Source organism: Heterodontus francisci, chromosome 2 (genome assembly GCF_036365525.1).
Source record: "Heterodontus francisci isolate sHetFra1 chromosome 2, sHetFra1.hap1, whole genome shotgun sequence".
Taxonomy (NCBI): Eukaryota; Metazoa; Chordata; class Chondrichthyes; order Heterodontiformes; family Heterodontidae; genus Heterodontus; species Heterodontus francisci.
The window spans coordinates 220,868,202-220,885,486 of record NC_090372.1 but is presented as its reverse complement, the minus strand read 5'-3'; the positions used below and the strand labels follow the sequence as shown (position 1 = coordinate 220,885,486).

Below are 17,285 nucleotides of genomic sequence, written 5' to 3'. Positions count from 1 at the left end.
TCGTGCTCCCAATAAGGATATTATTGGGTTTGGCTGTCTTTTCCCCTCGCGGACCAGCAGCCTGCTGGCACTTACTCTGAAGTGAACAATGGATGGGGCTTAAAGGATACAGGACATGTATAGAACCGCACCCCAGTACAGACTCAATGGGCTGAATGGCCACTTCCCGTGCTGTGCTATTCTAAGTATCAGTCCCCTCAGCAGAGGGATAAATTGAGTACCGGTTGTATAAGTTTGGCTTGTTTTCTTGAGTTTAGAACATTAAGGGGTTTCTGATCAAAGTGATTGAATTCCTTATCATTTTAAATCGGGTAACTAGAGGCTATTTCCTCTGGTGGGGCTGGGGTGGGGGGTGGGGGGGGGGGTGGGGCGGGGGGTGAGTCTAGAGCAAGGGGGCATAACTTTAAAATTAGAGCCAGGCCATTTGGGGCAATGTCAGGAAGCACTTCTTCATGCAAAGGATAGTGGAAATCTGGAACTCTTTCCCCCCCCCCCCCCCCCCAAAAGGCAGTTGAGGCCAGGGGTTCATTAAAAATTTCAAGACTGAGATCAATTGGATTGTTGAGTAAAATTATCGAGTGATGTGGAGCAGAGGTGAGTAAATGGGATTGAGGTACCAATGCTCTGATTGAATGGAGCAGGCTGATGGAGCTGAATGGCCTCCTCCTGTTCCAGTGTTCCAAGATCATGTTAGAGGAGTTGCAGTGCTTACGGGGTTAAGTCGGAAGAGCTCTACCTCCAGTGTTTTAAAGCTGTGTGTATTGCACAACAGAGCCTTTATTGACGGCTTTTCTTTTCATTCTCCCTCAGCACCTCGATGGAAGGCAAGCTGAAACATGGGCAGTGGATCAGTCAGTCGCCTGGAGACACAAAGGTGTGGATAACATTTTCTGTCTAATTTAAACCCAACCGGCTCCTGACTCTACACCAAACTTTGTCAATTACTGAACAGAGGAGGTGATGTATATAGAGATCTTCATTGCAACCCCAGACTGGGTGGATTCTCACCTGAAAATTATTTTGAGGGGAAATCTACCTCGCAGACACCAAAGAAGGGTTGAGGTTGTTGGAAATAGACGTGTGAAGAATGAACTGGCAAATCATCTCGGTTACGATATTCTCCCAGGGCCGTATGTGAAGAGACCCTGAATTGCTGCATTCTGTGAAAAATCCCATCCAAGAACAGCCATTACACACGTCCTATAGTGCAGGCCTCACGTGCTTGTTAACAGACTCGGCACGACAGTGTTCTGGCCTGCATTTAATGCCCTTCTCCCAGCTTCAACAGTGCTGACTGGAATCTGCTGTGTGGGGAGGGAGGGGGGTGGTGGGTGGGGAAGCAGGGGCATTTTCACAACACTCCAGTGACTGTAAAACTCCTTTCAGCAGTTGGTGTATCCTAAATACCCATCCTTGTTTATGAGCGCAGGCTCCTGAGGAGGGGGAGGGATATTTGCTGGCTCTGACTGATGCTGCAGTTTGATGTCTGACAACAGCGAAGATGTTTATGGTGTCTCTGCACTTGCCTCGATTGGCTGGGAATACTTGAATGAATAATCTACAGATATACTTCTGTGTTCTCCTTTTGCTTGATATACTCAAGGACACAAACCAAGGGGCGAGAGAAATGGTTAAATATCAACACTTGAGTTTGACTTGAGAAAGGACAATACCATTGTGCCAGGATCCAGCGCTATCATGGCCAGCGTCATTCTGTTTTGTCTCTAAGGATATGTGAGGAGACAACAGAGCAGGAGTCTTTTCACTTGGTTCTACTGTGGCGACAGGGCCCCTGTCTTTTGACTCAGAGGTAAATAACCCCCTCACCATCGGCCCCCTGCTTCCAGGGTGTGCACAATCATGGCAGACCACAGCGAGCTACTGGCGGAGCTGCCACTGGTCGGCCGAATGACCACGCAGGAACGGCTCAAGCACGCTCACAAACGGCGCACGCAGCAGCTGAAGAAGTGGGCACAGTTTGAGAAGGACACACGAGGTAAAAAAACGAAGCTGGGCAAGAGGAGAAGCAACAGAGGGCTGAAGAGGATCTGGTTCCCTGATAACATCAGACTACTGGAGGCAGCATCTCGGAATGACATCGAGGAAGGTAATGACTGTCTGTTTGCACATTAGTGGGGTCCCAGCGATGTTTCAGAACTGCTGTAAACTGCAGGAGCCTCACTGGGGAAGGGGCCTTTTTCTGTTCTTGGGGGTCAAGGGAAAGCCCAAACCCACATTTCAGAATAAAAACAAAATACTGTAGACGCGAGAAATCTGAAATAAAAACCAAGTGCTGGAAATACTCAGCAGGCCTGGAAGCGTCTGTGAGGAGAAAAACAGAGTTAATGTTTCAGGTCAGTGACCTTTCCTCAGAACAGGCAATGGATAAAAACGAATTCTGTTTTAAGCAAGTGGTTGGTGGGGGGGGGGGGGGGGGGTGCGGTTTAGTGGGGAAGAGAACAAAAGGGAAGGTATGTGATGAGGCAGAGGGCAGGAGAGATTAAATAACAAAACAGTCATGGGACAAAAGCAAAGAGTGTGTTAATGCTTGTGCTGAAAGACAAAGCATGAGTCCAGAGAGTGTTAATGGCAGAGTAATGAGCAGCTCCGTCCACGTGAAAACAGGCACATAACATTTTTTAAAAAAATATAAACAAAAAGGCCAGCCATCCTCTGAAATTGTTGAAGTCAAGGTTGAGTCCACGAGGCTGTAGAGTGCCTAATCGAAAGATCAGGTGCTACTCCTCGAGCTTGTGTAGATGTTCAATGGAACACTGCAGCAGGCCAAGGATAGAAATGTGGGCAGGAGAGCAAAGGTGGGTGGGGTGGGGTGGTGCTGGAATGGCAAGCAACCGGAAGCTCGGGGTCATGCTTTCAGACTGAGCGGAGGTGTTCCACAAAGCGCTCAAACAATTTGCATTTCATAGAATCATAGAAAGTTTAAGGCACAGAAAGAAGCCACTTGGTCCATCGTGTCTGTGCCGGTTGAAAAACGATCCATCTATTCTAGTCCCATCTTCCAGCACTTGTTCCGCGGCCCTGCAGATTACAACACTTGAGGTGCATATCCAGACTCCTTTTGAATGTTGAGAGTTTGCTGCCTCTACTACCCTTCCAGGCAGTGAGTTCCAGACCCACACCACCCTCTGGGTGAAACAATTTTTCCTCATCTCCCGTCTAATTGTTCTACCAATCACTTTAAATCTATGCCCCCTAGTCACTGACCTCTCTGCTAAGTTAAATAGCCCCTTCACCTCCACTCTATCCAGGCCACTCAAAATTTTGTACATCTCACTCAGATCTCCCCTCAGCTTCCTCTGTTCCAAGGAGAACAACCCCAGCCTATCCAATCTTTCCTCATAGCTGCATTTTTCCAGTCCTGGCAACATCTTCGTAAATCTCTGTACCTTCTCTAGTGCAATTATATCCTTTCTGTTATGAGATGACCAGAACTGCACACAGTACTCGGGTTGTGGCTTAACCTATGAGTTATACAGTTCCAGCATAACCTCCCTGCACTTATACTCTATACCTCGGCTAATAAAGGAAAGGATTCCTATGCCTTCTTAACCACCTTATCGACCTATCCTGCCACCTTCAGTATTCTATGGACATGCGCTCCAAGGTCCCTCACTTCCTCTACACTTCTCAGTATTTTCCCATTAATCGTGTATTCCTTTACCTTGTTTGACCTCCCCAAATGCATCACCTCACACTTCTCCAGGTTGAATTCCATTTGCCACTTTTCTGCCCATCTGACCAGACCATCAATATCTTCCTGCAGCCTACAGCTATCCTCCTCGCTATCTACCACATGGCCAATCTTCGTGTCGTCTGCAAACTTCTTGATCATGCCCCCTACATTTACGTCCAAATCTTTAATATATACAATGTAGAGGAGACAGCATTGTGAGCGGTTTAGTATACTAAATATTTTTATCCCAAGTTGCAGGACCCAACCAAGATCAGAGCGGAGACAGAGTGAAAGCTAACTAGGTGATGCCAGGTGAGGGTTTTAAAATCCTGTAGGTGGTAAGAGGAAGGGAATAGCAGAGAGGTGAGGAATTACATAGTTTTGAAGCCCTGTAAAGGAAGGAATACAAGTAGGAGACTATGCAACAAATCATATTAGTACATTATTGTGTTGAGCAAAGATGGATCATGTTTAAATAGAGAAAAGGGTGTGGAACTGTGCTAAACTGCTAATTATTTAAACAGGATTCCGAAGGGAAAGAGGAGAGCTGTTTTTCTGGAATGTGACGGTGACATAGAGACTCGCCTCTCATAAGTGCCCAGTTGGTAATTGGCCCTTTGGTCAAGAGGGAGTAGGGATACTGCTCTTGAGAGATATCAACGTGGACCAGTTTCTGTGCAATTCCAATGTCATCAGGCAGGGGCACTGCCAACAGCCCCTGATCTGATTGATGGGGGAAACAAAAGCCTGGTATAAAATGAAAACCCGACCCGACCCAATCACAGCTGACCTGAGCCCGAGTCCTTCAATTTTTTTTCATGCCCGACCCAACCTGAAAATATCAAACATGTTATTAATGCAGGAAAAAAATCGTGTCAAAATGTAGATAAATAAGAAAAGAATATAAAACAAAACCTGACCACTGCCAACCCGACCCGAGCCCAATATAGATCCGACCTGGCCTGAACTCGACACGTAGTCGGGTTCGGGTCAGGTGGCCAGGCTTTAGGGGGGACTGCAGTTCTGAATGATCATCATAGCTGTGTCTGTGTGCCTGCCTGTCTCAAACATCCACTGTTACCAGACTGGAAATGTAGTAACCTGATGAGGTAAGGGAAGGATGCTGCCCACTGTGGCACTGCTCCCAATGAGAGCCAGTGTGCTTGGGAAAAGAGGAGAGATGTTTGGTGACCGAGTACTGATCAGGATCATTACAAACTACAACAAAGGAAAGGCCCAAGGGCTGGGCTGGAGATTTAATTGAGGAGGTAGATGTAAAACAGCAACTAGTCCTGATCCTAAACATTTCTAATGGTACGTTTAAACAATGATTCAAGATCACTGGCGTCCACTATGAGCTAATTTACTACGTTAAAATGCCTGAATCCAGCTCCCTTACCCCAGTCATGTGCTTATTTAGCCAGTATTGCACTGGCACAAGAATTAAAACAGCTTTCTGTGGAAACCTATTGTAATAGTTTAATAAAGCTGCCCACAGCACTGCTGTGAGAGCCTCAGTGTTGCACTTTATTGAGATCCTACTCATTTTCTGCTCAGCTGGACTTTCAGAAGTGTCTGGCGTTCTTGAACCTGCATGTCTGTAATGGGTTGTATTATAGTATCAGGTTTTTTTAACTCCTTTTCTTTTGGGATGTAGACGTTGTTGGCAAGGCCAGCATTTGTTTTCCATCCCCAATTGCCATTGACAACTGAGTGGCTTGCTAGGCCATTTCAGAGAGCATTTTAAGAGTCAACCACATTGCTGTGGATCTGAAATCACATGTAGGCCAGACCGAGTAAGGACGGCAGATTTTCTTCCCTGAAGGACATTAGTGAACCAGATGGGTTTTTACAACAATCGATAGTTTGATGGCGCAGTTACTGAGACTAGCTTTCAATTCCAGATTTTAATTAATTACTCAGTCCATGTGATACCATCTGATTCTTCCAGTCCCAGACCTGGAAGCCATGATCTCATTGGTGGAACAAGCTTCAGGACCTGAATAGCCTACTCTTGCCCCTATGTTCCCTGACCTTTCCCCCTTAGGCCTCAAATGCCTGCATACTACTTACATGTCACATTATGGAAAGCCCCCTCACTCCAACTCTAAATTGAAGGAATGGGAGTCGGGCTACTGCTACTCAACATCCTGGGGGGTTATTATTGACTAAAAACTGAACTGGACAAGCCATATAAATACAGTGGCTACAAAAGCAGATCAGAGGCTGGGAATTCTAAAGCAAGTAACTCACCTCCTGACTTCCCAAAGCCTGTCAGAATCTGCAAGGCACAAGTCAGGAGTGTGATGGAATACTCTCCACTTGCCTGGATGAGTGCAACTCCAACAACACTCAAGAAGCTCAACACCATCCAGGACAAAGCAGCCCGCTTGACTGGCACCCCATCTACCACCTTCAACATTCACTCCTTCCACCACTGACGCACAGTGTCAGAAGTGTTGTACCATCTACAAGATGCACTGCAGCAACTCACCAAGGCTCCTTCAACATCACCTTTCAAACCTATGAGCTCTTTCACCTAGACGGACAAGGGCAGCAAGTGCTTGGGAACACACCATCTGAAAATTCTCCTCCAAGTCGCACACGTGGGAATATTGGAGCAGGAGTAGGCCATTCAGCCCATCAAGCCTGCTCCACCATTCAATATGATCATGGCTGATCATCCACTTTAATGCCTTTTTCCCCACATTATCCTTATATCCCTTTGTCATTTGTATTCAGAAATCTGTCAATCTCTGCTTTAAACATACTCAATGGACTGAGCTTCCACAGCCCTCTGGGGTAGAGAATTCCAAAGATTCACAACCCTCTGAGTAAAGAAATTTCTCCTTATCTCTGTCCTAAGTGGCTTCCCCCTTATTTTGAAATTGTGTCGCCTGGTTCTAGACTCCCCAACCAGTGGAAACATCTTAGCTGCATCTGCCCTGTCTATTCCTTTAAGTATACACTGACTTGGAAATATATTGTAGTTCCCTCACTGTCGCTGGGTCAAAAAACTGGGACTCCCCCTCTGTACAATTTAGTGAGATTTCTTTATTCCTGTACTCCAATCCCCTTGCAATAAAGGCCAACATGGCATTTGCCTTCCACATTTAAGAAAGGATATACTTGCATTGGAGGCAGTGCAACGAAGATTTAATAAATTGGTCCCTGGGATGAGGGGTGGGGGGGCTTGTCCTATGATGACCAGCTGAGTAAATTGTGCCTATATTCTTTGAAGTTTAGAAGAAAGAGAGGAGATCTAATTGAGATATACCAGATTCTGAAAGGCCTTGATAGGGTAGAAGCTGAGAGATTGTTCCCACTGGTCAGGGAATCTAGAACACGGGGACACAGTCTCAGGATAAGGGACCAATCATTCAGGACTGAAATGAGGAGAAATGATGACACAAAGAATTGTGAATCTTTGGAATTCTCTACTCCAGAAGGTTGTGGATGCTCCATCATTGAATACATTTAAGGCTGGGATAAATAGATTTTTGGTCTTGCAGGGAATCAAGGGATATGGGGAGCAGGCAGGAAAGTGTGTCCTAGTGTTATGAGAGCTACGTGGATAGCACATTTATAGATGTGATCACCCCAAAGCTTCAGAGTATGCAGGAAAGAAAGGGAGTGGGTGACTACCAGGCAGTCAAAAAGAATCAGGCAGGTAGTGCAGGAGACCCCTGAGTGCATCTCACTCTCCAACAGGTATTCAGTTCTGAGTATTGAGGAAAGTGATGCTTCACCTGGGGAGTGCAGCCAGAGCCAAGTCCATGGCACCATGGGTGGCTCAGCTGCACAGGGGTGTACAGGGAAGACTGGGAGAGCCATAGTGATAGGTGATTCAATAGTCAGTGGAACAGACAGGCGTTTCTGCGGCTACAGACGTGAATCCAGGATGGTGTGTTGCCTCCCTGGTGCCAGGGTCAAGGATGACACTGAGCGGCTGCAGAGCATCCTGAAGGGGGAGGGTGAACAGCCAGCAGTCATGGTCCACATCGCAACCAACAAGATAGGTAGAAAGAGGGATGTGGTCCTGTAGTCAGAATTTAGGGAGCTGGGTAAGAAATTAGCAAGCAGGACCTCAAAAGTAGTAATCTCCGGATTACTCCCAGTGCCACGCATAAGTGTGTATAGAAATAGAAGGATAAGACAGATGAATGTGTCACTGGAAAGATGGTGTAGGGGGGAGGGCTTAATCTAAAGGACATTGGGACCAGCTCTGGGGAGATGGGACCTGTACAGGTGGACGGGTTGCACCTGAACAGAGCTGGGACTGAGTTCCTAGCGGGACATTTTATTTATGCTGTTGGGGAGGGTTTAAACTATTTTTCCAGGGTGATGGGGACCTTAGGGTTTACTCTGTGGGACAAAATCAGAAATGAAAATGGAAGGCAGAAAATTAATGAATGAGTCTGGAAGACAGAGGAAACAAAGGTTAGAAAATAAAGAGTTTGGCAGTGCTCCGGTATCTATTTCAATGCAAGGAGTATAGCAAAAAAGTAGATGAGCTGAGGGCACAGTTAGACACGTGGCAGTATGATATCATAGCTATTACAGAAACATGACTGAAGGAGGGACAGGAATGGCAGCTCAACATCCTTGATTACAGGGTTTTCAGACACGATAAGGAGGCGGAGTGGCAATTGTGGTCAAGAAAACTGTGACAGCTGTGAGGAGGGATGATGTGTAGGAAGGTTCATCAAATGAGGCTATATGGATTGAGCTAAGGAACAAAAAAGGGGCAATCAGAGGGCGATAGAAGAGCAGATATATAGGCAAATCTCTCAGAAATGCAAGAACAATCGGGCAGTAATAGGGGATTTCAATTACCCCAATATTAACTGGAATAGTTTTAGTCTGAAAGGAATTGAGGGAGCAGAATTCTTCAGGTGCATTCAGGAGAATCTTTTTGGCCAGTATGTAGCAAGTCGAACAAGAGAGGGCAAAGTTTTAGACTAAGTTTCAGGAAATGAAGCTGGGCAAGTGGAAGGAGTGGCAGTGGGAGAGCATTTCGGTGATAGTGATCATAATTCAGTCAGTTTTAACCTAATTGTGGAAAAGGACAGAGATAGAACAGGAGTTAGAGTTTTCAATTGGAGCAAGGCCAATTTTGCTAAACTGAGGATTGATTTAGCAAAAATAGACTGGAAACAACTACTTGAAGGTAAATCAGTGTCACAGCAGTGGAAGGCATTCAAAGGGGAGATTCAGGGGGTTCAGAATAAACATGTTCTCACAAAGAAAAAGGGTTTGATGGCCAAATCTAGAGCCCTATGGATGTCAAGGAGCTTACAGGGTAAGATGAGGCAGTAAAGGAAAGTTTATATCCAACGCCAAGAACTCAATACTACAGAAAGCCGAAAAGAGTATAGAAAGTGAAACTATACAGTAAATGGAAAAGTCCTGGGGAAAATTGATGTCCAGAGAGATTTGGGTGTTCAGGTCCACTGTTCCCTGAAGGTGGCAACGCAGGTAAATAGAGTGGTAAAGAAGGCATACGGCATGCTTTCCTTCATCGGACGGGGTATTGAGTACAAGAGTTGGCAGGTCATGTTACAGTTGTATAGGACTTTGGTTCGGCCACATTTGGAATACTGCGTGCAGTTCTTGTCGCCACATTACCAAAAGGATGTGGATGCTTTGGAGAGGGTGCAGAGGAGGTTCACCAGGATGTTGCCTGGTATGGAGGGCGCTTGCTATGAAGAGAGGTTGAGTAGATTAGGATTATTTTCATTAGAAAGACGGAGGTTGAGGGGGGACCTGATTGAGGTGTACCCATTGTCTCTCGAGACAAGGAGGCCAAAGAAGAAGAAGAAGAAGAATAGACAGGGTGGATAGCAAGAGGCTTTTTCCCAGAGTGGGGGATTCAATTACTAGAGGACACGAGTTCAAAGTGAAAGGGGAAAAGTTTAGGGGGGATATGCGTGGAAAGTTCTTTACGCAGAGGGTGGTGGGTGCCTGGAACGCGTTGCCAGCGGAGGTGGTAGATGCGGGCACGATGGCGTCTTTTAAGATGTATCTAGACAGATACATGAATGGGCAGGAAGAAAAGAGATACAGACCCTTAGAAAATAGGCGACATGTTTAGATAGAGGATCTGGATCGGCGCAGGCTTGGAGGGCCGAAGGGCCTGTTCCTGTGCTGTAATTGTCTTTGTTCTTTGAGTGAAATCCAAAAGGAAATTAGGAAAGCAAAGAGAGCATGAAAGAATATTGGCAAGAAAAATCAAGGTGAACCCAAAGATGTTTTATCAATACATTAAGAGTAAGAGGATAACTCAGGAGAGAGTAGGGTCCATAAAAGACCAAAAAGGTAACGTGTGTAGAGGCGGTAGATGTTGGTATGTATCTTAATGAATACTTTGCTTCTGCATCGTCCCCCTCTTTTGTGAAGACAGATATTGCAGTTAAGAAAGAGGGATGTGAAGTATTGGATGTGATAAACATAGGGAGAGAGAAAGTGTTAATGAGATTAGCATCCCTCAAAATTGATAAATCACCAGGGCTGGATGAAATGTACCCCAGAGTGTTAAAAGAAGCAGGAAAGGAAATAGCAGAAGGTCTGACCATCATTTTCCAGTCCTCACTGGATACAGATGTGCCGGAGGATTGGAGAAGTGCTAACGTTGTACCTCTGTTTAAAAAGGAAGCAAGGAATAGACCGAATAACTACAGGCCAGTCAGTCTAACCTCAGTAGTGGGGAAATTATGGAATCTATTCTGAGAGACAGGATAAACTGTCACTTAGAAAGGCACAGGTTAATCAAGGATAGTCAGCATGGATTTGTTAAGGGAAGATCTTGTCTGACAAACTTGATCGAATTTTTTGAAGAAGGAACAAGGAAGATAGATGAGGGTAGTGCAGTTCATGTGGCCTACAAGGATTTTAGCAAAGCTTTTGACAAGGTTCCACATGAAAGACTGGTTAAAAAAATAAAATTCCATGGGATCCAGGGAAATGCAGCAAGGTGGATACAAAGTTAGCTCAGTGGCAAGAAACCAAGGATAATTGTTGGGTGTTTTAGCGACTAGAGGGCAATTTCCAGTGGCGTTCCACAGGGCTCAGTACTGGGTCCTCTGCTTTTTGATGTATATGTTAATGATTTCGACATAAACATGGGGGGGCATGGTCAAGAAGTTTGCAGCCGATACAAAGATTGGCTGTGGTAGATAATGAGCAGAATAGCTGGAGGCTGCAGGAAGATAGTGATGGTCTGGTCAGATGGGGAGAAAAGTGACAAATGGAATTCAAACTGGAGAAGTGAGAGGTGATGCATTTGGGGAGGTCAAACAAGACAAAGGAATACACGATTAATGGAAAAATACTGAGAATTGTAGAGGAAGTGAGGGTCCTTGCAGTGAATATCCACAGATCCCTGAAGGTAGCAGGACCGGTCGATAAGGAGGTTAAGAAGGCATATGGAATCTCTTCCTTTATTAGCCGAGATATAGAATACAAGAGCGGGGAGGTTATGTTGGAACTGTATAAGTCATTGTTTAAGCCACAACCTGAGTACTGTGCAGTTCTGGTCATCTGATTACAGAAAGGATGTAATTGCACTAGAGCAAGTACAGAGGAGATTTACGAGGATGTTGCCAGGACTGGAAAAATGCAGCTCTGAGGAAAGATTGGATAGGCTGGGGTAGTTCTCCTTGGAACAGAGAAGGCTGAGGGGAGATCTGATTGAAATGTACAAAATTTTGAGGGGCCTGGATAGAGTGGTGGCGAAGAGTCTATTCACCTTAGCAGAGAGGTCAGTGACGAGGGGGCATAGATTTAAAGTGATTGGTAGAAAATTTGGAAGGGAGATGAGGAAAAGTTTTTTTCACCCAGAGGGTGGTGATGGTCTGGAACTCACTGCCTGAAAAGGTAGTTGAGGCAGAGACCCTCAACTCATTCAAAAGGAGTCTGGATATGCACCTAAAGTGCCGTAATCTGCAGGGCTATGGACCGAATGTGGGATTAGAATGGATGGATCGTTTTTCGGTCGGTACAGATGCAATGGGCCAAATGGCCTCTTTCTGTGCCTTAAACTTTCTATGATTCCATAACAAGTCCTTCAGCTTTCTGTTTCCAAAGGATTTATTCTTTTTCTCCAGACACTCTGGCATTGGCTGCTACTGCTTTCTCATGGCCACAATGTTCCAGCACACAGCTACACTAATGATGCTTTATGTGGCTGTGATACTACGCACTCCTCTCCCACCTCATTCTGCCAGCTTAGCCATCAAGAGTCGGGTTTTACAATTTACATTTTACAATTTATAGAGATGATTTGGAGTTGGGGACCACATGTAGGGTGTCAAAGTTTGCAGATGACACTAAGATGAGTGGCAGAGCAAAGTGTACAGATGACTGTGAAACTTTGCAGAGGAACATAGATACATTGAGTGAGTGGACAGATGGAATACAATGTTAATAAATGTGAAGTCATTCATTTCGGTAGGAGTAACGGTAAAAAGGATTATTACTTGAATGGTAAAAAGTTGCAGCATGCTGCTATGCAGAGGGACCTGGGTGTCCTTGTGCATGAATCGCAGAAGGTTGGTCTGCAGGTACAGCAAGTAATTAGGAAGGCAAATGGAATTTTGTCCTTCATTGCTAAAGGGATTGAGTTTAAAAGCAGAGAGGTTATGTTGCAGCTGTATAAGGTACTGGTGAGGCCGCACCTGGAGTACTGTGTGCAGTTTTGGTCTCCTTATTTGAGAAAGAATGTACTGGCACTGGAGAGGGTGCAGAGGAGGTTCACTAGGTTGATTCCGGAGTTGAGGGGGTTGGTTTATGAGGAGAGACTGAGTAGATTGGGATTATATTCATTGGAATTCAGAAGAATGAGGGGGGATCTTATAGAAACATATAAAATTATTAAGGGAATAGATAAGATACAAGTAGAGAGGATATTTCCACTGGCAGGTGAAGCTAGGACAAGAGGGCATAGCCTCAAGATTAGAGGGAGCAGATTTAGCACTGAATTGAGAAGGAAGTTCTTCACCCAGAGGGTTGTTAATCTATGGAATTCCTTGCCCAGTGAAGTAGTTGACGCTTCTTCAGTAGACGTTTTTAAAGCTAAGGTAGATATCTTTTTGAACAATAAAGGAATTAAGGGATACGGTGAGAGAGCGGGTAAGTGGATCTGAGTCCACAAAAAGATCAGCCATGATCTTATTGAATGGCGGAGCAAGCTCGAGGGGCCGGACGGCCTACTCCTGCTCCTAGTTCTTATGTTCTATGTTCTCCCGCTCCTGATTCCTAATGAGTGTCAGACAAGGATGTGGCAGGGCCTGGTGTAGCTGTGCATCGTTGCTGAACAAATTTGTAGGTGAACATAGGAACATAGGTGCTCAAAGTGCAGGTGCTCACATGGAGAATGGTCCCGATGGTGAGGCACTGGACGGTGACTGGAAAAGCAAGTACATGGGGAGAAGGGCGGGAGGTTTGGTTCTCTGTCTGTCTTTCTCTCCCTCTCTCTCTGCACCTCTCTCGGCCCCTCCCCCCCCCCCCCCCACCTTCTCGGCCCCTTAAGTTAACAGAGTGAGCGTTGGTCCAAGAGAAAATGAGTTTGGGGAATTAATAATGGAAAATAAGGAGATGGCAGATGCATTAAATAGCTATCACGATAGAGGATACAAGTAATCCCAGAAATATCTGTAAATATAAAGGCGTTTGATAAGGTTCCCCATGGTAGGCTCATTCAGAAAGTAAGGAGGCATGGGATACAGGGAAAGTTGGCTGTCTGGTTACAGAATTGGCTGGCCCATAGAAGACAGAGGGTGGTAGTAGATGGAAAGTATTCAGCCTGGAGCTCGGTGACCAGTGGTGTTCCGCAGGGATCTGTTCTGGGACATCTGCTCTTTGTGATTTTTATAAATGACTTGGATGAGGAAGTGGAAGGCTGGGTTAGCAAGTTTGCCGATGACACGAAGGTTGCTGGAGTTGTGGATAGTGGGAAAGGCTGTTGTAGGTTGCAACGGGACGTTGACAGGATGCAGAGCTGGGCTGAGAAGTGGCAGATGGAGTTCAACCTGGAAAAGTGTGAAGTGATTCATTTTGGAAGGTCAAATTTGAATGCAGAATACAGGCTGAAAGACAGGATTCTTGGTAGTGTGGAGGAACAGAGGGATCTTGGGGTCCATGTCCATAGGTTGCTCAAAGTTGCCACCCAAGTTGGTAGGGTTGTAAAGAAAGCGTATGGTGTGTTGGCTTTCATTAACAGGGGGATTGAGTTTAAGAGCCGTGAGGTTATGCTGCAGCTCGATAAGTCCCTGGTTCGACCACACTTGGAATATTGTGTTCAGTTCTGGTCGCCTCATTATAGGAAGGATGTGGAAGCTTTAGAGAGGGTGCAGAGGAGATTTACCAGGATGCTGCCTGGACTGGAGGGCATGTCTTACGAAGAAAGGTTGAGGGAGCTAGGGCTTTTCTCATTGGAGCGAAGAAGGATGAGAGGTGACTTGATAGAGGTGTACAAGATGATGAGAGGCATAGATAGAGTGGATAGTCAGAGACATTTTCCCAGGGTGTAAAGGGCTATCACCAGGGGGCATAATTTTAAGGTGATTGGAGGAAGGTTTCGGGGAGATGTCAGAGGTAGGTTCTTTACACAGAGAGTGGTGGGTGCGTGGAATGCACTGCCAGCGGTGGTAGTAGAAGCAAATACATTAGGGACATTTAAGCGACTCTTGGATAGGTACATGGATGATAGTAGTATGAATGGTATGTAGGTAGTTTGATCCTAGAGTAGGTTAAAGGGTCGGCACAACATCGTGGGCCGAAGGGCCTGTACTGTGCTGTACTGTTCTATGTTCTATTATCTAAATCAGGAAATGGAAGGGAGAGAGGAACTCAAGAAAATTACAAGCACCAGGGAAGTGGTACTGAGCAAATTATTTGAGCTGCAGGCTGACAAGTCCTCGGGTCCTGATGGACTTCATCCTAGGGTGTTAAAAGAAGTGGTTAGTGAGATAGTTGATGCGTTAGTTTTAATTTTCAAAACATCCCTCGATTCAAGGAAGGTTCCATTAGATTGGGAAATAACAAATGTAACTCTTTTATTCAAAAAGGGAGGGAGACAGAAAGCAGGAAACTACAGGCCAATTAGCTTAACATCTGTCATGGGGGAAAATGCTATAAGCTATTATTAAAGATGTTATAGCAGGACACTTAAAAAAAAAAAAAAAAAATTCAAGGTAATCTGGCTGAGTCAACATAGTTTTGTGAAAGAGAAATCATGTTTAACCAATTTATTGGAGTTCTTTGAGGGAGTTGCATGTGCTGTGGATAAAGGAGAACTGGTGGATGTATTATACTTGGATTTCCAGAAGGCATTTGATAAGGTGCCACATCAAAGGTTGTTGCAGAAAATAAAAACTCATGGTGTAGGGGGTAACATATTGGCATGGATAGAAGATTGGCTAGCTAACAGGAAACAGAGGAGGCAGAAATGGGTCATTTTCTGGTTGGCAAGATGGAACAAGTAGTGTGCCACAGGGATCACTGCTGGTCCTCAACTTCTTACAGTTTATATAAAACACTTGGATGAAGGAACCGAAGATATGCTTGCTAAATTTGCTGATGACACAAAGGTAGGTCGGAAAGTAAGTTGTGAAGAGGACATAAGGTAGCCACAAAGAGATATAGATAGGTTAAGTGAGTGGGCAAAGACCTGGCAAATGGAGTATAATATGGGAAAGTGTGAAATGTCCACTTTGGCAGGAAGAATAAAAAAGAAGCATATTATCTAAATTAAAGTGATTATCGACAATGCAGCCAGTAGTTGAAGTCATCATACCTACTCTCTGCCCATGCGCTGCGTTTCGCATTGCCAGGACTGATTGGCGCGTGCGCAGATTATGTCATCGAGGAACGCGTGCAGAGAGCGGGGGTGGGGGAAGCGGGGCGGGCGCGGCCGAAGACCTTGCTGGTGGCGGCGGGTGCGCTCTCCTCCTCCTCCCCCTCCCCATCCCCCGGCCTGTCCGCTCGCTCTCACCCCCCCCAGCAGCCTGCACTCTTCCCCCACCGGCCCGTCCGCTCATTCGCTCTCTTCCCCCCACAGGTCCGCCTGCTCCCTCCTGCCATTGTGTGCTGCCATGTGTTTAGGTTGCCTTTGTGCGATTATTTGAGCAGCGAGATCTTTAGTCCTGGCAGCTGCTGATGTCACAGACTGTGACGTTTTCGTGGCACAGGCTGCATTTGCGCATGTGCCACTGCACCACCACCTAGTGGTAGCATTGTCAGAAAACACATCCTATCTAAATGGTGAGAGATTGCAGAGCTCTGAGATGCAGAGGGATCTTGGTGTCCTAGTACATGAATTGCAAAAGGTTAGTATGCAGGTACAGCAAATAATTAGGAAAGCTAATAAAATGTTATCGTTTATTGTGAGGGGAATTGAATACAAAAGTAGGGAGGTTATGCTTCAGTTATACAGGGCATTGGTGAGACCACATCTGCAGTATTGTGTACAGTATTGGTCTCCTTATTTAAGGAAGGATGTAAATGTGTTGGAAGCGGTTCAGCGATGGTTTACGAGACTAATACCTGGAATGGGCAGGTTGCCTTATGAGGAAAGGTTGGATAGGCTAGGCTTGTATCTGCTGGAGTTTGGAAGAGTAAGAGGAGACTTGATTGAAACATATAGGATCCTAAGGAGTCTTGACAGGGTGGATGTGGAAAGGATGTTTCCTCTTGTGGGAGAATCTAAACCTAGGGGTCACTGTTTAAAAATGAGGGTTGCCCATTTAAGACCGAGATGAGAATTTTTTTCTGAGAGGATCGTGAGTCTTTGGAACACTCTTCCTCAAAAGACTGTGGAAGCAGAGTCTTTGAGTATTTTTAAGGCAGAGGTAGATAGATTCTTGATGAGCAAGGAGGGTGAAAGGTTATCTGGGGTACGCGCGAATGTAGAGTTGAGGTTACAATCAGACCAGCCATGATCTTGTTGATTGGCGGAGCGGGCTCAAGGGGCCGACTGGTCTACGCCTGTTCCTAATTTGTATGTATGATGGTGAATGGGGCTTGAGGCAAGTTAGGACACGGGCAACAGTGTTTTAATGACCTGAATTCCAGTAACGATGGAAGGAGAGGTCAGCCAGGTGTGCGCTGGAATAGTCAAGTCTTGAGGCGACAAAATTCAGGGTTGAGTATTTCAGCAACAGATGAGCTGAGGGAAGGACGGAATCAGGCAGTGTTACAGTGGTAGAAGCACAGTTCAGGATCTGATAGGATGCCAAGATTGCACAATGTCTGGTTCAGCCTCACAGTGGCTAAGAAGGGTGATGGAATTGTTGGTGGAAAAAAATTTGAGTTCTTGATGGGGTCTGAAGACAATGGCTTCCGTTTTCCCAATGTTTAATTGGAAGAATTTTAAGCTCATCCGGGTTTGGAAGTCAGTCAAGCAACGTGACAACACAAACAGTGGAATTTGAGGTCGTGTTTTTGGATCATGTCCAAGAGGCAGATGAGAAATATGAGGGGGCCTTGGGTAGATCCTTGGGGGATTCCCGGTGTAACAGTGTGGGAGAGGGTAGAGCAGCCATTGCAGGAGATTCTGTGGTTACATTTGGGTAGATAAAAATGGAACCACGCA

The 17,285-nt window shown here is 45.6% G+C and overlaps 1 protein-coding gene across 2 annotated transcripts in view; it reads left to right on the top strand.

Annotated features, from left to right (window-relative positions):
* Positions 1-17,285, top strand: part of ppp1r16a (protein phosphatase 1, regulatory subunit 16A) — a 185,123-nt gene that overhangs the window by 80,461 nt on the left and 87,377 nt on the right. The window contains exon 2 of one of the 2 annotated variants that reach the window (XM_068016117.1): positions 811-2,107. The exons of the other annotated variant lie outside the window; for it this stretch is intronic. Coding sequence (XP_067872218.1) covers positions 1,861-2,107 — 247 coding nt within the window. The 5' untranslated portion in view covers positions 811-1,860. The remainder of the gene's footprint in view (positions 1-810; positions 2,108-17,285) is intronic. 2 annotated transcript variants of the gene reach the window in all.